The 20,053-nt window shown below is 53.2% G+C and overlaps 1 protein-coding gene across 1 annotated transcript; it reads left to right on the top strand.

Moving 5' to 3' along the window:
- The first annotated feature begins 778 nt into the window (after positions 1 to 778).
- C11H11orf24 (chromosome 11 C11orf24 homolog) lies at positions 779 to 9,543 on the top strand. The gene is made up of 4 exons (XM_068556202.1): positions 779 to 917; positions 3,238 to 3,435; positions 7,202 to 7,375; positions 8,064 to 9,543. Exons 3-4 carry the CDS (start codon positions 7,300 to 7,302, stop codon positions 9,143 to 9,145), a joined length of 1,158 nt encoding a protein of 385 aa, XP_068412303.1. The 5' UTR covers positions 779 to 917; positions 3,238 to 3,435; positions 7,202 to 7,299; the 3' UTR covers positions 9,146 to 9,543.
- Positions 9,544 to 20,053: the final 10,510 nt, after the last annotated feature.

Raw genomic sequence — 20,053 nt, 5'->3', positions numbered from 1 at the left:
CTCTCTAGTTGTGGCGCTCCGACTCTAGAGCCTGCCGGCTTAGTTGCCCTGCGGCACGTGGGATCTTGGTTCCCCCACCACGGACGAACCCGAGTTCCCCTGCATTGGAAGGCAGATTCTTAACCACTGGACCACCAGGGAAGTCCCCCAAAGCCTATACCTAATGAAGGTCAAGTCCCATTCGCTTTCCTCTGTACTCCGTTTTGCCCCACTGTTATTCACATCTCACAATTAAGAAACATTCTGTGAGCCTCAGTTTCAGCATCTGTAAAACGGGTGCGAAGCGCGTCACAGTGCTATTGCAGAGTTAAATCACCCAACCAAGCCCAGGTCTTGGCACGAGTAAGCACTCAAAACACGCTGGCGGCCATCCCGACTGTGACTTACTTCCAGAGCAGGCCCCCCGTCCCCCGGCTGGATAAAGTCGGAGGGATGAGGGAGGGCATGTGACAGCGTCACGCCGTCGGGGTAGGTCTGAGATCACCCAGCCCCGGTACCTCGGTCGCTACAGGGCGGTGTCCACAGACTGTGAGACAAGCACCAGGAACCACCACTTCCGGCAGAGACCAGCCCGAAATAGCCGCTTCCAGCCGCTCTCCAGACGTAGCTGGAGCCGCTCCGCGGTGGGCGGGGCCCTGGGTACAGCCACGCCCCTCGCTTCCGGCCCGCCTCCTGCAGCGCCACGAGCCGCTGGGCGGCTCCCGGCTCCGGCGGACGCTGCCCCGCCCTCCCGGACCCGCCCTCCCGTGACGTCACCTCCTGGGCGGTCCGGGCGGGGCCAGAGCTGGGGCGGCTGCCCTGAGCAGTCGTGGCTTGCGGTCGCGCTGCTCCGGTGCCGGACACGTCCGCACGCCGGACCGCGGGCGCTTCCCCGCCGCCCGAGGGCCTCCGGGCCGCCCCAGGCCTGCCACGCCCGGGTAAGGGGCGCTCGCTGCTGTCCGCGGAGCTGTTGTCACGGCTGCCTGAGCCGGCTTGGGGCTGAGAGAGGGAGGTGGGGACAGGAGGAGGGGTGCATGGGGGCACGAGAGGCAGAGGAGGGGGACAAGAGAAAAGATGAATGGGGACACAGAATGCAAGCTGGTGACGATTGGAGGTGAGGAATAGGAGGAGAGGAAAGAAAGGAAGGAATCAGTTGGGGGCCCAGACTCGGAAGGAGCATGGATGGGAGCCCAAGAGGCGGGAGACAGGAGGAGGGCTTAAGGGGATCCCAAACCAGAGAAGAGACCCGGGTCGCTCCAGTTTGGGAGCGGAGGAGGGGGAAGCTGGGACACTCCCGGATGGGTGGGGAGCTAAAGGGCCCTGCCCGGCCAAGGCTGGGCCCCAGGAAGTGTTACCCTCAAAGAAAGAGTTGGCCCTTTAGGCGACCCAGGCCTCCCCCAAGCCCGCTCTACCTGGGAGGGGGTTGTGCATTTACATTTACCTGCCCGCCTCCTCCAGGTGAGTCTGGGTGGCTAGTTAGTGTGTGCAATTAGCTGTTAGGCTAGTATGAGGAATCCACATCCACATGGTTTGCCATAAGACATAAATATCTACTTAGAAATCTGCCTTTAATAATGGGTTTTTTTTTTTCTCCCTGGAGGAAGCATCTCTAAAATTTCAATACAGATGTTCTGCTTATACGCCAGACTTGCCTAATGGACAAAGGAATGTCAAATCTACCCAGACTGCTAGCAAAAACTAGACTCTTGATCAGCATTTAGCCTGATACCAAAAATTCCAAAAACCTGGAAGGAAGCGATGTAATTAAGACGCTCTCCAGTGCTCCGGGTTCCCATCTGCCACACAGACACTTCCTTTGGACCACAGGGCAATGTCTATATACATAAAACCACAAGCCTGTGTTCCTTGGGTTCTGATACCAAAGTTCGCCATGTGACGTGTCAGGGCAGGTATCTGTGGTTTGCCCTGTATTTGTTTCCGCAATCCCTATTCCTTGGTATGCATAGTTTCTCCAGCTTGGAGTAGGGACTGGGACCACATTGCCGCTGATAAATAACTTACTAGTGTGATGGAATGTGGCGGGTAACACTTGTGTTGGGCCCAGGAAAAAGGAATTAAGCAATTTGGAGAATTGTAATCCAGAAAAAGGAATTAAGCAATTTGGAGTCTGATTTCAGGTAACTTGCGCGCAGCACCCTGTATATAACAAACGGTTTCATAAAAGTTAAAAGTCAAGCCAGGGTTGGGAACATAAGCAATTGGAGATGGGAGGTGTTGAGAGGTAGCACAAAGTCAAGGACCAGAGAAGGATCATGAAGTTGGCACCCAGAGCCACATTCTGAGGGTGCCTTTCTAATATAGGGTTGCCTGGCTCATGGGGTGCTGCCCCTTCCCTGCGGAACTTGTGAGGGGCTGACCCCTGGAAACGGGAACTCCCAGCACCAGCCTAACCTCCCGTCTTTCCACCTGCCCTGCTCTCCTACTCAACACTTAGTCCTTCTTGCTTATTCCCTTCCTGCACAGGGGTCTCCTTCTGCGACCTTGATCTGCCCAGCCACCCTGCACCAGATAATGAGCATAACTGGCCAGACCCTCATTTAAGGCTCACTAAAGCCTTTGCAGGGGAGACTGTGATTCTAAGTCTTGTTAATGCTTTGTCCATTGTGAGTCAACTTAGATTAGCACAGGTCCCCACGTGGGAATCTTGACATTTAGAATACGCTGTTGGAAAGTGGAGTCAGGACCATACCAGAGGGATGAAGTCACGGCACGAGGGCCTGTTCTTGACTCCGCACAGCGGCCAATTCCTGTCTCTGTGGGAGTGATCACCGGCCCCACTGGCTGAGGGAAGAGGCAGTGATGGCATCCAGCAGAGGTCTCCTGAGAGACCAGTGGAGTTTCCTGAGATAGCTATAGAGAGATGCTCTGTGCGCACGCTCACCTCATGTATGTAACTGTGTGTGATGGCACACACGCATGTGTATGATTGCACGTGTACACACATGGCAGTGTGCACGCAGGCGTTGCCATGTGCACGTGGATACGAGTGCGTGTGTAGCTGTGTGCGCGTGTGACTGCATGCATATGCGTGCGTACCTATGCACATATGCGTGTGTGTGATAGAGAGCAGGCCCGTGGTGGTCCTCAGGCATCACCACCTACGCGTATCTGCCACTCTAGGAGGCGCTGAGTTTCTTTCATCTCCTCCTGAGTTTACACTGGAAAAATGCCTCCCTCCTCACTGGATTTTTCCCCCGTGCTTTTCCTAAGGAGCGTTTATTCTTTTTCAAACCGTAGATGCATCTTCTACCAGAGTGGAGCATCTGCCTGGATCCCACGTGTGCCACAAAGCGTGCCATGGCCTGGGAGTGCCCTTCAAAGCCGTCCTCGCCTCCTGCAGAGCCAAACGTCGCCCGACAAGCGCACAGTGTCAAGCCCTCAGCCCCCCGAGGAAGATGGCCCAGCCTGGGCACGCGCCCTGAGCAGCTGCCTCTTGTGAGTGTCCAAAGCCCTGCGGGCAGGGCCGCCTGCTCAGTGACAGGGCAGTGAGCCTGGAAAGGGCCCTGAGGGGGCTTTGCAGGGACCGGGTGGGCAAAGGAAAGACAGCGAACCTCAGAGGGCCGAGCCGTCCAGTGAGCGGGAGGCCCGGTCTGTGGCATTTCCCCGTCGGAGCTTCTGCCTTCTTGGGTGGCCCCGGTGGGGGGTCCCCAGGCAGGTATGGGAACCGTGTGGTCCTCTGGGCCGTCTTCTGTTCCTGTGAGGTTGTCTCTGGGCCTCGTGTCGTGAGACCACGATACTGTGGGAGCCCCTCGCTGCACGGGCAGGGGTGCTGTATCTCACTGATGCGGGGTGCGGAGGGGGCGCCTCGTAGCAGGAGGGGCCCTGGGAGGAGACCGACTAGAGTCTGTCCCTGGACCAGAAATGGGACGGCCCGTGTCTGTTCCAGGGTGAGGAGCTGGACGGGAAGGCGGAAACCCATTCGGGCCCTTGAATCAGTTCCTCCTGCCTCAGCTGGAGGGTCAGCTCTGAAGTGCCAGAGGCGGGGGTGGCAAACTGCGGCCTGTGGGCCACGTCCGCCCGCTGCCTGTTTTTGTAAATAAAGTTTTATCGGGACCCAGCCACACCCATCACATACCTATGGTCCATGACTGCTTTTGCAGACTTGAGTAGCTAAGACAGACCATATGGCCCACAAAAATCTAAAATAGCTGCTATCTAGCTCTCTATAGGAAAAAGCTTCCTGACTCTGCTCCGGAGATTTGTAGTGAGGTGGCAGTGGAAGGCCTGGGGTGCATTCAGGAAGCCCCTGTCAGATCCAGGGCTCAGACTTGGGGAGCATGTTGGGCTCCGTGGTGGTGGCATTTTTAATGCATTCAGTGGACGTGACTGGCCAAAGAGAGAGTCGTTTAAATACACTTATTTACGGAGAGCCCAGCTGCATTTACTTCAGCTAATGGGGGGGGGGGGTGCAGTGGGAGCTCTTTGTGCCTGAAACCTCCCTGGTTCAGTCCTTCCCCCTCATGACATTGGTCTGTTTCTTCTCTCCCCACCCCACCCCCTCTTGTTTCAGTCAGAACAAAGAATGCCTTTTGCTCTCCGAGAAAACAGATGCAAATCTGTGGTTTGCAGGGCTGGGGAACCTTTTTAAACCTGTAAGACACCAGGAGCTCTTAGGGACAGTTTTGGCGGGAGAGTGCACCACGAAGCTAAACTAAAGTTAGTGACTCTCAGGAAGGGATTAGAAGCGCGGCGGAGGGGGGTGCCCAGCCTTCCAGCAGAGTGTGTGCTCGAAGGGGTTTTTCCCGTCGTGGGGCCACTTTGCAAGAGTCCCCGCTGCTCACAGGAGAAAGAAAGCCACCTCTAGATGCCCCTTTGTGCCGCACGGGGACTGCTTTCGCGTGGCTGCCGGCAGGGCTGGAAGTGCTCCTCGAGGGGGCCGGGCTGGGCCAGGAGCTGCAGGTATTTCACGTGTCCGGCGAGGGTGGGCGCACAGCGGGGAGGCCGGAGGGTCAGACTTTGAAGGCCGCCTCGCCATGTTAAGGAGCTTAGGAGTTATCCTGGGAGAGCAGGGGGTTTAAGCATTGGAGGCAGGGTCAGCTTTGTGGGCTACAAAGATCTTTCTGGCAGCTGTGGCATGGCAGATGGAGCAGGCCCAGGATGGGGACGCTTGAAGGTGACCCTTGGGGCTGCTGGGAAGCCAGTGAGCCTGCCCTGCTCAGCGGGAGGGCAGCCGGGCCGCAGGGCCGTGGAGAGCGGCACTTAGCATCCGTGCCAGGGCGAGGAGTCCGTCGGGACGTTTCGTTTGGAGTGACCTGAAGGCTCCCTTCCAAGACGTTCTGTGGAACTCAGGAGCTTCGCCACGAGGGCCAGGGGCATCTTCAGGCGGCACTGATTGTGGAGGCGCCCCCAGGAGTCGCCTGCCCTCAGACTCCCAGCAGTCTGTGCTCTGCTTGCCCTGTGCCCACGTCGAGTTTGAGTCTCGGGACTCGCCCTCGTTGCACGTGACTGGGCTGTTGTCCAAGGGGACCTGGGCCTCGCAGGCGGCCACGTGGGACTCCGGCAGTTGGGCGGGGCTGAGAACAGGATCAGGGCGCACCCAGGACCGGCAGGGCATGAAGTGATGGGGCACTTGCGGCCACCTGCCCCCTCGGTTCCCGTGTGGTGAGGGACCTGAGCCTGCCAGCACGTGGGGGAGACCTGGGGTGAGCGTGGGGAGACCCCCACTGTGCGCTCGGGAGGCCAGTCCTGGCTGCCCGCAGTCCGCATCCTGGTGAGGCTCAGCTGCGGTGGCATCTCTGTAAGTTTCTGCAGTTGCACCGTAACCCTCGGAGACCAGGGCTTCTGCGACCAGGTCCACTCAGCCCACCGTCTGTCCCCTGCTGTGGAACCCCCTTACTGAGTCTCTAAGCCTCCTCAGGTCTTGCCCCCTATCGTCTGCATCGCCACCCCAGCTGCCGCTTGCCGGAACACCTCGCTCGTCACACCCCTGCCTCGGGCCTGCACGGGCTCGCCTCCCCCCACACCAAAATCCAGACTGCCCCGTGGTGGCCTCTCTCTCTCTCTCTCGTTTAAGCCCAGGTCTCACTGCACTGTCCCCGGGCCTCTGGCCCTGCTGTCGTTACCTGCTGCTCCTCCCACTTGCCCCCCCCACCCGTTTCCCACCAGGTGGATCCCAACCGTCTTTCAGAACGTGGCCCAGGTGTTACTAGCCAGGTAACCTTCCCTGGCCCCCGCCCCCACCCCCCACCAGCTGAATTCCGTGCCTCCTAGGGCCCTGCAGCACTCTGTCCTCTCCCACCCACTTCTGGGGCCTCTGCACAGAGGACCAGCCTCCACCTTACCCTTCGCAGCCTCCCAGGTGCCATCTCCTCCCTGTTTCCCGACACTTAGTCCCTCTACGCTGGCACCAGCCTGCACTGACCTCTTTTCTGTGTCTCCCATTGGAGGCAGGCTCCCTGGAGGAGGGAGCTGTGTGGCTTTCATCTTTCTGTGCTGAGTGCACCGCCTGGCACATGAGCAGGCACTCGGGGAGTACTGGACGAAGGGATGGGTGATGGGCGGTGGATGGGTGGATGGGTGATGGGCGGTGGATGGATGATGAGCGGTGGATGGGTGATGGGCGGTGGATGGGTGGATGAATGGATGGATGGATGGGTGGGTGATGGGTGGATGGATGAATGGATGGGTGGATGGGTGATGGGCGGTGGATGGATAATGAGCGGTGGATGGGTGATGGGGCGGTGGATGGGTGGATGAATGGATGGATGGATGGGTGGGTGATGGGTGGATGGATGGATGGATGGATGGGTGGGTGATGGGTGGATGGGTAATGGGTGACGACTTCCTGGCTAAGTGGACTCTCTCCATGTGGTCAGCTATCACGGGTGCAGAGAAGTGCTCTGGGCCTGCTTTGGGTCCTGCAGGCCACAAGAGGAGTTGAGGAGGAAGACTTGGATGATCTTGATGATTGGAAGTCTTGGCCCCTCTCTCTGCTGCCCTTTCATGCTCTGAACTCTGAGTGGGATAGTAAGACCCATAGTGAGATTGGGTTAAGAAGTGCTATAAACCCGTCAGAGCAGGCACTGGGCAGATCCCCGAACACATGGCTGAGACATGTTATGCTCTTCCCGAATGCCAGGCCCCAGGGGAAGCATTTGGCTGGGTTTGCACCCTGGGACCTGTCGGAGCCTTCCACAGCCGGTGCATTGCCAGGCCTGTGCCCCGTGCGTTACTGACCAAATGCCTTCCTTCTTGACCTTAGATTCCTCAGCCAAGCAGCAGGGAACTGTTAACAGCCTGAGGAACGGCAGGCTGGGAGCCTCGGGCACCGCCCAGCCTTGCTCCCAGCTCACCTGCAAGATGTGGACAGCCCTCGTGCTCATTTGGGTTTCCTCCTGGTCCTTATCTGAAAGCCACCTGACACTCCAGCGTCCAGGTAAGTGAGAAAGCCGTGTGACTGCTGGACGGGCCTGCAGGGGCCCCGGAGCTCCCAGGTGCTGGGCTGCGAAGGCTTGTTGGGCCAACACGGGACCCGGCCTCTGAGCCTTGAGAGGGTTATTTACTTGGCCTTGCAAAATTTCATTCCTTCCATAAACCTCGTCTTTATTGGGGAGTTTGTCAATCCATACATCACACATTTAGTTGCGCTTCTCCTCTGTGCCAGGCACTATTCATCTCCAGGAATCCTGCTTTGAATCCTATCATAAAGCCAAGAATTCTTGCATGGTGTGAATACCTGGGCAACGGTTTATCTGCTGTGTAAACCTGGGTGTGTGTTGGATAGGTTTTTTTAATGGCGAATCACACCTGTAATGCGAGATTATGATATTTGGGGAATTGGATCAAAAAATGAAGCTCTAAAGCCTTCCATGGGTTTGGGGTTCAGAGAGCGCAAAGGAGATTTTAACTCAAAGTGCCGAGCGCTTCTGTGATGGGCTGCGGGCCAGATGTGTGCAGGGAGATGAGAGGGAAACGTGTTTGCCGGGCTAAGAAGCAAGGCACCACACGGCCGCCCCGGCCAGCCCCACGGGCCGGAAATTAAGACAGTCTCTGAATAATCCACCTGCACAGGGTTGAAGGTGATCGTATCTTTTCCTCCCTTTTCTGACTCTAACGGTACTCAGCCCTCAACAAGACGCTGGAGAATTCAGAACAAAACTCATCCGTGGAAGCCATTACAAGAGTCTTGAATGAAACGTCTGAAAGAATGACCTCAGTGACACCTTCTCCTGTCACGTTGACCAGAGGGACTTGGGGAGGCGACCCCACCTCTCCTGCGGTCACAGCAGGGACAACGCACAGGACAGAGGCAGGCGCGTCAGCGACGGCAGAAGGGACCCCTGACGGAGCCACCTCCGGGGTGCCCACGCCGCCCGTCCCGGCTTCTGCCTGGCGGACCCCGTCCTCACCCCACACGCGGGCCCCTGGCAGCGGCACATTGTCTGGGCCAGCGACGCACACGACACCCAGGCTGGCCTCGGGTGCTCCCACAGCTGCTGCGGCCCTGGCAAGTGTAAGCGGCCCCTTGGGCTCGCAGGGTCATCCCGGGCACACCCCCGGCCACGCCATAGCCAGCCCCACGGTGCCCCTGAGTCCCCAGGCACTTAACGCGTCCACACGGGGCCCCACGGTCCAGGCGCTGACACCCCTGACTGCGGCTGATGCGGCAAGTAGGCCTGCGCCCACCCTCCTCAGCACAACCCCAGAACCCGGCTCCCCCACCTCGGCTTCCGCGTCCATGACGGTGGGGACCACGACCAAGGCCCCCCAGCCGGCTGCCAGCACAGCGCCAGCGCCTGCCCCTCACGCCAGCCCGGCCCCCCTGACACGGCCCAGCCCCGTCACATCCACGCCGTGGGCCGCGGGGCCGGGCACCACTCAGACGCCGGAGCAGGGCGAGCCTGAAGCCGCGCCCGGTACTGCTTCCGTGGGGCCGACCCCTGGGAGCTCAGGGGACTCCAAGGTGCCAGCCACAGACGCGTGCCAGCCCAGCAGCCAAGGCCGGTACCTGGTGGTCTCCAGCGAGCCCCTGGCCCAGTCGCCAGTGAACAGAAGTTTCCTCCTGGCGGTGCTCTTGCTGGGGGTCGCCCTCTTTATCACAGTCCTGGTTCTGTTTGCCCTGCAGGCCTATGAGAGCTACAGGAAGAAGGGCTACACGCAGGTGGATTATCTCATCAACGGCATGTACGCCGACACGGAGATGTGAGGAGAGGGCGCGCGGCCGGGCCTGGGGCTGGGCCCTTCCCCTCCTTCCATGTTGCCTCTGAGGCCAAACCAAGTGCTTCCAGATTCTTTTGGTGCAATTTAGGAGACATGCCCGTTGCTTAAACACATTTAATCGCTGTCTGATTAATTCCACGATCACTAAAGAGTTGCTGCTTTTTTCATATTTATTTTTGTAACGATCACGAGCAGACAGTGATTCTGCCTTGGGGTGGGGTGGGCGGCCCCGGGGTGGGTCCCAACCTGAATTAAAGCAATGACCCTTTCCGCTCAGACCCTGTCTCCCCGTTTGTGTGGGCTGCGTCCTGCCCCCCCATGGCGGCCGGGGAGCCTTTTCGAGATGCATGTGACGGGGTGTGTTCTTGTAAACGTTGAAAGTAACGCGAGGCCCTGGCCATCTGCTGTGTCTGTGCCGCTCTCCTGGGCTTCGCTCTTAGGCCCAAACCTGCCCCAACCAGGGCGGGAGGAACCCCAGCCTTTGAGGGTCCCTGGCACCACATGGAGATGGAGCCCCTTCCTCTAATCCTCCTTTTTCAGGACTGAGGTGGCGGATGGCACGGAGCCTGGTTTGGGCACGAGAGCCGAATGCAGCGTGTAAACCACACCTGAGCTACACAACATGGCCAGGTCGGCGGGACCTGCCCAGACCAGGCTCTCGGTGACCCTGCACAGCTCATGGTGTGCCCTGGCCGAGTGGAAACCCAATAAGCTGATGCCGTGGGACAGTCATTACTAGCACCTCGCTCCAGGTCACCCCGGAACCCAGGGGAGCGCCAGGCCCGAGCGAGCCCAGGGCCCTCTCCTCAGCAGCACGATTGCCCCGGGGCCAGGCCTCATGTCCCCAACAGCCCTCAGAGCCCACGCTGTGCTTGTCCTGTGTCACACGCTGTCCTTGTGCTTCATGCACGAAACTCATTCAGCCCTCAGCCCCACTCCAGGAGATCAGGGCTCTGATCCCCATTTTAAAGGTGGGGGCCACTGAGGCACAGAGGAGACCTAAGTCACCCACTGAGGGCCAGAGTCGGGGTTAAACCAGTTCCAGAGTCCAGCTCTTTCCTTAACGATTTTGTTTTACAGCCGCCGCGGCTGCACCTGGCTTTCTAGCTTCTCTGCTTACCGGCCCGAGGGAGCAAGAGAGCTGGCAGGCAGCACGTGAGGCTGCGTCCCCAGGCCAGGTCTGCAGCCACCAGCCGTGTGACCCGGAGTGGAGTGTTGTGGACTCAGCTGCTCCACCTGGGCACTGGGGAGACAGTCTGTCTGTCATGGCCCCCAGGGGCATGCTGCCTGGAGCGATTCCAGGTGGGGAGTTGACTCTCGCTTTCTCAACTACTCTGAACCCTGAGGAGGAGACCATTCTACCTGGAGACTCCAGTTTCCCCGTCACAGAGTCTCCTGAGCCAGGCCTGCGTGTCCACTTCCTCTTATTTACATTCTGCCTCCTCCAAAAAGGATTTCAAATGGCGCATAATAAGAGACAACGATAGTGAACTCCCAAACCATTTGAAATAACTTAAGAGCCAAGGGTGGAGAAATATACAGAGTAGGGAGGAGGGATGGGAACTGTCCTCACCAGTTTTCTGGCTCCATCCCGGGTTTCCCCAGCCCATCTTTTCTCACTGGTTGGTCCAGAGGGCCCAGCAGATCCCTTTCCCTCCCCAACAGCTACGCTGTGTGTCCTGACAGCTAGGCTCCAACCAGCCTATGCACCTGTGTTTCTCCCTGCCCTAGCGGACCCATCGTACACCTGCGCCCATCTGCTGTGTGATCCCAGGTGCTGGCGCTGACTGGGGCTGAGAAAGTGTCAACCTCACTGATCTGAGCTCCAGGCCAGCCTGCAGCTCTGTCCTTGAGTCTGAGAGGCCACCTGCTGCCCGGATCAGGCAGCTCTGCACGGTGTGGAGAATCGGGGGGATTTAGGGGGCGCCCTTTCCTCTGCCGGCATCACCCCAGCCGCCTGTCAAGGGCAGGCTCCACACCCTGGCTGGTGGGGTCTCACTCGACAGAGACAGAGCCTTAGACCCACGTGAGCCATGGAACACTGGGTGCCTTGTTCCTCTCCAGGGGTGTAGGACAAGGGGCAACCCACAGGGCTGGCTTTCATCCTCCGCTTGTGACCAGTGGCCTCTGCCTGGCACTCCTACCTCCAAGGAATGGGGGCGTGGAGTGTCGCAGGGCCTGCCTGTCCCTCTGCCCCAGCCAGGACTCCAAGTCCTTTCCTCCCAAGAATCGGTTGTGCTCTCCACCCCTCCCTCCTTAGGGGTCCTATTCCCAACCATCCACAGTCATTTTGGCTCCCAGGGTGGGCCACAAATTCGTAACACGCAAGGCCAAGCTCAGCATCAACCCTCAGGGTTCTTCCTAAAACCAATGGCATCACTGCTTACCTGAGCTGGAGACCTGGGCTTCATCCTTGAGTCCGACTGACCATCCTAAGTATTCCTGTGCGTGGGCCTCTCCCCGGCCAGAGTCCTTCCTGCTGTCCTGCCTGGGGCCCCTCCACCACCTGCCAGCTCCGACCCAGCTGTCTTCCACCCTGCGGCCAGGGCCCCCTCAAAACACAAACTTGACCACACCTTTCCCTGCCAACAGCCCTGCCCGGGATAAAGGCCAAGCTGCCACGCCAGGCATGCCAGGCAAACCTTCCGGTCTGTTCTGGCTGAGCGGAGCCTGAGGGAAGGAGCCAGCCTCAAGAAAGCTCGTAGGAGATGGAGAGCACGGAGGGCCCCTCCATGCAGGCCTGTCCAGATCTAGAAGGGCTCGACTTCCCTGGCGGTCCAGTGGTTAAGACTCCGTGCTTCCAAGGCAGGGGGCCCGGGTTCGATCCTGGTTGGGGAACTAAGATCCCACATGCCACTCAGTGTGGCCAAAAAATAAAAAATAAAATAAAATAAACCAGTCTAGGGGAGCTGCACGTCTGAGCTCCAGGCCATTCCCTGCCTTGGAAGCCACCAGCCTGCAGGGGCCAGCGGGGAAAGTCCCATTCAGACTCAGCTCATCAGGCCCATTCCACGCTAGCTGTTTGCCAACCAGCTGGGTATTCAGACATGAAGCTGTCCCCCAGCCCCTCCGCAGCTAGCCACGTGGTGTGCGAGAGTGAGAAGCAGTGAGGAAGGAAAGAGGAGGCACACGGGGGCACCTGACCCACCTGGGATGCTGGGGGGTGGGGTGGCCCCTGGCAGGGGGGCCTCAGAGCCTCTTGCCCCTGGCTCTTTGCTCCAGCGACAGAGGCTGTGGCTGGTTCAGCGCGCAGAGCAACACCGGCACGTGGGAAGAGCAGCGTCCCTGTTCAACGGATGAGAGACTGAGGGGAAGGTGCCAGAAGGTCAAGGTCAAGTGAGCCAGATTCGGGGTTTGGTTCCAGTAGGGGCTTTCTTCCCTTTACAGTGAGGAAACCGAGGCACGGGAAAGCCAAGTCACTTGCCCAAGGTCACCCTCCCAGCACGTGGCAGGACAGGATTCACTCTTGGTCGGTCCGTCTGTCTGTAGCCAAGTACTTGGCTACCTCGCAGAGGCTGTTTCCTCTTGGGGCAGCCCCGCGTCCTCAGGCCAGCGAAGTCCACGGGCTCCCCCTGGCGGTCGAGGCTCCCTCCTTCACCCTGGGTGCTGGCCCTCGCTGGAGACACTGGGTCCCCCTCCAGCCACTGCACCCACCCCACCCACGCCCCAGCTTTGCCCGGGGTGGGGGGACTCCCTCCAGCCCGGCTCTCCTGGCATCGGGGTGCCTTCCTGGTCCCCCCACCCTGGAAGAACTAGCCCACTCACTGCTCCTAGACCGGGTCTCTTCTACGGTGGCACGGAATGTTCTCGGTGGAATTGTCATTTGTGCCTGTAACTATCTCCCCACCGGAGGAAGCCAGGAGTCCAGGGAGCGCGCAGCCCCAGAACCCCACCAGCTGGGTTGCTTGGGGCAAGCACATTCACACTCGGACACGACTTTTATTCCTACAACTCTGCTTGTAAAGAAGGGGACCAAGGTTTATCCAGCACGGGAACTGATGATAGCTAATATTTTTTGAGCACTTGCTATGTCTCGGCTTGATTGCCTTATAGCTCTCATCTCATTTAATGATCTCAGACCCCGGCCTTCCTGCTCCCCCATCCCACCCATAGCTCATCCCACCCACAGAAGCCAGATCACCATGCTCTCCTGCCTAGATCCCTCCACTGGCTTCTCACTGCGATTCGGAAGAAAATCCAAACAGGGCAACTGAGAACACATGTGGCCAGTGGGAGGCATTCATGCAAAGTCAGGGAAATGGGGGTTCCAGGTAGAGAGACCGTGAACACAGAGCCCCAGGACTGGGAACAGAGGGGCGATGGGGAGAGGGGAGGGGACAGGTTGGAGTCAAGGCCAGGGTGAGGAGGTAGGGGCCCAGGGGGGGTTTTGGGCAAAGGAATAACATCATCTGATTCGGGCGTTAAATATTACTGTGCTGGGAATTCCCTGGCGGTCCAGGGGTTAGGACACGGGGCTTTCACTGCCGGCCTGGGTTCATTCCCTGGTAGGGGAACTACATGGCCAAAAAAAAAATTTACTTTGTCGAGCGGAGTATTTACAGACGACGTGATGCGCTGTCTGGGGTGCAGGAGGGGAGCGTGGTGGGTGTGTGGAGGGAAGACACATCATCGTGTTGCTGAATACGGAAGATGCATGTGAGTTCATCGCCGGTCACCCTACCCCCTCTGTGTTTATGTATGTCCGGCAGTTTCCACAATAGAATGTTGGAAGAAGGGAAAGGAGGACAGTAGAGTTTGATTTAACGCTCTTAAGTGAAAGATCGCTCTGGTTGCAACCTGTGGAGGGAGTGGTAGACTGGGGGCAGCGTGTATGGGAGGCTGGGACGCTGGTCCGCTGCCCGGGGCAGTGATGACACGGCCTGGACCAGGGTGTGCTCACAGATGGAGAGAAGCCCGTGAACTTGGGGACAGGGTTTGGAAGCTGAGTCAGCAGGACTGCCACTGTTTCTTTACACACATCCCACACGCACAAAGCAGAAGCCGGGATGACCCCTGTGTTTTTGGCTTGATGACCTGGGATGCCGGTGACGTCATTTCCTGGGAGGTGGGGAGCAGTGAACCGCGGCTCTTTACACCTTAATTCGTTTCATCCTGACTACGACCCTGTGACATAGCACTCTCCTGATCATGCCCCGCCCCCCCGTCACAGAGGGTATGCTGAGGCCTGGCGGATTAGTGATCCTGCCACACTTCACACGGCCGGCAGGGGGCAGATCCCGATTCACACCCAGGGATGCCACCCCGGTTTCCACACTCTTACGCGAGGCTCCCCTGCCTCCTGATGGGGGCGATGTGGGAGGACCTGGGGGTAGGAACGGGCAGGAAATCAAGAGTTCTCCTATGGATGTCCTGAGGCTGAGATGTCTGTTAGGTGTCAGGAGGACATAGGATATGAATCTGAAGTTCAGGAAGGTCCCCAAGGAGAGAAAAATCAGGAGCCATCAGCGCAGAGACGACCAGGGGCAGGAGGGGAGGAGGAGACGGAGGAGACCAACCTGGCCCCACGGAGGAGGAGAGAGGAAAGCGCGGCTTCTTCCGCCAAGAGAGTCCGAGAAAAGAGACTGTTTCGAGAAGGAGTGGACAACCCTGTCAGCCAGGCAAGAAAGGGACAAAGGAGCGGCGGCCACTTGTCCCAGGACGTCCCAGGTAGCCTCATGAGGGCGGCTTCAGCCGAGTCCAGTGGAGGAGGGTGGAGGAAGGCAGGCAGCTGAGCAAGTGGGCAGTGACCATGGCAACCGTCACGAGAGGCTGGGGACCGGTGTAGGGCCAGGCAATTGGTGGAGGTGGAGGGGGGACCAGGAAGGATTCTTTTTTTTTTTTAATTCCATGATTTCTTTTTTTTCTAATGTTTATTTATTTATTTGTTTTCTTATTGGTCGTCCATTTTATAAACATCAGTGTATACACGTCAATCCCAATCTCCCAATTCATCACACCACCACCCCAGACCCCCCCACTGCTTTCCCCCCTTGGTGTCCATACGTTTGTTCTCTACATCGGTGTCTCAATTTCTGCTCTGCAAACCGGTTCATCTGTACCATTTTCTAGGTTCCACATATATGCGTTAATATACGATGTTTGTTTTTCTCTTTCTGACCTACTTCACTCTGTATGACGGTCTCTAGATGCATCCACGTCTCTACAAATTACCCAATTTCGTTCCTTTTTATGGCTGAGTAATATTCCATCGTATATATTTACCACCTCTTCTTTATCCATTCGTCCTTCGATGGGCATTTAGGTTGCTTCCATGACCTGGCTATTGTAAATAGTGCTGCCCAATGAACATTGGGGCGCGTGTGTCTTTTTGAATTCTGGTCTTCTCTGGGTATATGCCCAGTAGTGGGATTGCTGGGTCATATGGTAATACTATGTTTAGTTCCTTAAGGACCCTCCATACTGTTCTCCATAGTGGCTGTATCAATTTACACTCCCACCAACAGTGCAAGAGGGTTCCCTCTTCTCCACACCCTCTCCAGCATTTGTTGTTTGTAGATTTTCCGATGATGCCCATTCTAACTGGTGTGAGGTGATACCTCAGTGTAGTTATGATTTGCATCTCTCTAGTAAATAGTGATGTTGAGCAGCTTTTCATGTGCTTCTCGGACATCTGTATGTCTTCTATGGATAAATGTCTATTTAGGTCTTCTGCCCATTTTTGGATTGGGTTGTTTGTTTTTTTTGATATTGAGCTGCATGAGCTGTTTATATATTTTGGAGATTAATCCTTTGTCTGATGATTCATTTGCAAATATTTTCTCCCATTCTGAGGGTTGTCTTTTCATCTTGTTTATGGTCTCCCTTGCTGTGCAAAAAGCTTTTTAAGTTCCATTAGGTCCCATTTGTTTATTTTTGTTTTTTTTTCCATTACTCTAGGAGGTGGGTCAAAAAATATCTTGCTGTGATTTATGTCCAAGAGTGTTCTTCCTATGTTTTCATCTAAGAGTTTTATAGTGTCCGGTCTTACATTTAGGTCTCTAATCCATTTTGAGTTTATTTTTGTGTATGGTGTTAGGGAGTGTTCTAATTTCATTCTTTTACATGTAGCTGTCCAGTTTTCCCAGCACCACTTATTGAAGAGACTGTCCTTTCTCCATTGTATATCCTTGCCTCCTTTGTCATAGATTAGTTGACCATAAGTGCGTGGGTTTATCTCTGGGCTTTCTATCCTGTTCCATTGATCTATATTTCTGTTTTTGTGCCAGCACCATATTGTCTTGATTACTGTAGCTTTGTAGTATGGTCTGAAGTCAGGGAGTCTGATTCCTCCAGGTCCATTTTTTCCCCTCAAGATTGCTTTGGCTATTCGGGGTCTTCTGTGTCGCCATACAAATTTTAAGATTTTTTGTTCTAGTTCTGTAAAAAAATGCCACTGGTAATTTGATAGGGATTGCATTGAATCTGTAGATTGCTTTGGGTAGCATAGTCATTTTCACAATATTGATTCTTCCAATCCAAGAACATGGTATATCTCTCCATCTGTTGGTATCATCTTTAATTTCTTTCATCAGTGTCTTATAGTTTTCTGCATACAGGTCTTTTGTCTCCCTAGGTAGGTTTATTCCTAGGTATTTTATTCTTTTTGTTGCAATGGTAAATGGGAGTGTTTCCTTAATTTCTCTCTCAGATTTTTCATCATTAGTGTATAGGAATGCAAGAGATTTCTGTGTATTAATTTTGTATCCTGCAACTTTTCCAAATTCATTGATTAGCACTAGTAGTTTTCTGGTGGCATCTTTAGGATTCTCTATGTATAGCATCATGTCATCTGCAAACAGTGACAGTTTTACTTCTTCTTTTCCAATTTGTATTCCTTTTATTTCTTTTTCTTCTCTGATTGCTGTGGCTAGGACTTCCAAAACTATGTTGAATAATAGTGGTGAGAGTGGACATCCTTGTCTTATTCCTGATCTTAGAGGAAATGCTTTCAGTTTTTCACCATTGAGAACAGTGTTTGCTGTGGGTTTGTCATATGTGACCTTTATTATGTTGAGTTAGGTTCCCTCTATGCCCACTTTCTGGAGAGTTTTTATTATAAAAGGGTGTTGAATTTTGTCAAAAGCTTTTTCTGCATCTATTGAGATGATCATATGGTTTTTATTCTTCAATTTGTTAATATGGTGTATCACATTGATTGATTTGCATATATTGAAGAATCCTTGCATTTCTGGGATAAATCCCACTTGATCATGGTGTATGTTCCTTGTAACGTGTGTTGGATTCTGTGTGCTAGTATTTTGTTGAGGATTTTTGCATCTATATTCATCAGTGATATTGGTCTGTAGTTTTCTTTTTTTTGTAGTATCTTTGTCTGGTTTTGGTATCAGGTTGATGGTGGCCTCATAGAATGAGTTTGGGAGTGTTCCTTCCTCTGCAATTTTTTGGAAGAGTTTGAGAAGGATGGGTGTTAGCTCTTCTCTAAATGTTTGATAGAATTCACCTGTGAAGCCATCTGGTCCTGGACTTTTGTTTGTTGGAAGATTTTGAATCACAGTTTCAATTTCATTACTTGTGATTGGTCTGTTCATATTTTCTGTTTCTTCCTGGTTCAGTCTTGGAAGGTTATACCTTTCTAAGAATTTGTCCATTCCTTCCAGGTTGTCCATTTTATTGGCATAGAGTTGCTTGTAGTAGTCTCTTAGGATGCTTTGTATTTCTGCGGTGTCTTTGTAACTTCTCCGTTTTCATTTCTACTTTTATTGATTTGAGTCCTCTCCCTCTTTTTCTTAATGAGACTGGCTAATGCTTTATCAATTTTGTTAATCTTCTCAAAGAACCAGCTTTTAGTTTTATTGATCTTTGCTATTGTTTTCTTTGTTTCTATTTCATTTATTTCTGCTCTGATCTTTATGATTCCTTTCCTTCTGCTAACTTTGGGTTTTGTTTGTTTTTCTTTCTCTAGTTCCTTTCTTTCTCTAGTTCCTTTAGTTAGATTGTTTATTTGAGATTTTTCTTGTTTCTTGAGGTAGACTTGTATTGCTATAAACTTCCCTATTAGAACTGCTTTTGCTGCATCCCATAGGTTTTGGATCGTCGTGTTTTCATTGTCATTTGTTTCTAGGTATTTTTTGATTTCCTCTTTGATTTCTTTAGTGATCTTTTGGTTATTTAGTAATGTATTGTTTAGCCTCCATGTGTTTGTGTTTTTTATGGTTTTTTCCCTGTAATTGATTTCTAATCTCATAGTATTGTGGTCAGAATAGATGCTTGATATGATTTCAATTTTCTTAAATTTACTGAGGCTTGATTTGTGACCCAAGACGTGATCTATCCTGGAGAGTGTTCCGTGCGCACTTGAGAAGAAAGTGTAATCTGCTGTTTTTGGTTGAAATGTCCTATAAATATCAATTAAATCTATCTGGTCTATTGTGTCGTTTAAAGCTTGTGTTTCCTTATTAATTTTCTGTTTGGATGATCTGTCCATTGGTGTAAGTGAGGTGTTAAAGTCCCCCACTATTACTGTGTTACTGTCAATTTCCTCTTTTAGAGCTGTTAGCAGTTGCCTTATGTATTGAGGTGCTCCTGTGTTGGGTGCATATATATTTATAATTGTTATATCTTCTTCTTGGATTGCTCCTTGATCATTGTGTAGTGTCCTTGTCTCTTGTAACATTCTTTATTTTAAAGTCTATTTTATCTGATATGAGTATTGCTACTCCAGCTTTCTTTTGATTTCCATTTGCATGGAATATCTTTTTCCATCCCCTCACTTTCAGTCTGTATGTGTCCCTAGGTCTGAAGTGGCTCTCTTGTAGACAGCATATATATGGGTCTTGTTTTTGTAACCTTTCAGCAAGCCTGTGTCTTTTGGTTGGAGCATTTAATCCATTCACATTTAAGGTAATTATCTATATGTATGTTCCTATTACCATTTTCTTAATTTTTGGGGGTTTGTTTTTGTAGGTCCTTTTCTTCTCTTGTGTTTCCCACTTAGAGAAGTTCCTTTAGCATTTGTTGTAGAGCTCGTTTGGTGGTGCTGAATTCTCTTAGCTTTTGCTTGTCTGTAAAGCTTTTGATTTCTCCATCAGATCTGAATGAGATCCTTGCCGGGTAGAGCAATCTTGGTTGTAGGTTCTTCCCATTCATCACTTTAAGTATATCATGCTACTCCCTTCTGGCGTGTAGAGTTTCTGCTGAGAAATCAGCTGTTAAGCTTATGAGAGTTCCCTTGTATGTTATTTGTTGTTTTTCCCTTGCTGCTTTCAATAATTTTTCTTTGTCTTTAATTTTTGCCAATTTGATCATTACGTGTCTTGGCGTGTTTCTCCTTGGGTTTATCCTGTATGGGACTCTCTGCGCTTCCTGGACATGGGTGGCTATTTCCTTTCCCATGTTTGTTAGGGAAGTTTTCGACTATAATCTCTTCAAATATTTTCTCTGGTCCTTTCTCTCTCTCTTCTCCTTCTGGGACCCCTATAATGCGCATGTTGTTGTGTTTAATGTTGTCCCAGAGGTCTCTTAGGCTGTCTTCATTTCTTTTCATTCTTTTTTCTTTATTCTGTTCCACAGCAGTGAATTCCACCATTCTGTCTTCCGGGTCACTTATCCATTCTTCTGCCTCAGTTATTCTGCTATTGATTCCTTCTAGTGTATTTTTCATTTCAGTTATTGTATTGTTCATCTCTGTTTGCTTGTTCTTTAATTCTTCTAGTCTTTGTAAAACATTTCTTGCATCTTCTCGATCTTTGCCTCCATTCTTTTTCCGAGGACCTGGATCATCTTCACTATCATTATTCTGAATTCTTTTTCTGGAAGATTGCCTATCTCCACTTCATTTAGTTGTTTTTCTGGGGTTTTGTCTTGTTCCTTCATCTGGTACATAGCCCTCTGCCTTTTCATCTTGTCTATCTTTCTGTGAATGCAGTTTTTGTTC

This window comes from Eschrichtius robustus, chromosome 11 (assembly GCF_028021215.1).
Source record: "Eschrichtius robustus isolate mEscRob2 chromosome 11, mEscRob2.pri, whole genome shotgun sequence".
In the NCBI taxonomy this organism is placed as follows: Eukaryota; Metazoa; Chordata; class Mammalia; order Artiodactyla; family Eschrichtiidae; genus Eschrichtius; species Eschrichtius robustus.
The sequence above is the reverse complement of the archived record's forward strand: the minus strand, read 5'-3'. Positions and strand labels throughout refer to the sequence as shown.

Coding starts and splice junctions, on each gene's coding strand:
- C11H11orf24 (XM_068556202.1), top strand. CDS start 7,300: ATGTGGACAGCCCTCGTGCTCATTTGGGTTTCCTCCTGGTCCTTATCT. Junction 7,376..8,063: donor CCTGACACTCCAGCGTCCAG/GTAAGTGAGAAA, acceptor AACGGTACTCAG/CCCTCAACAAGACGCTGGAG.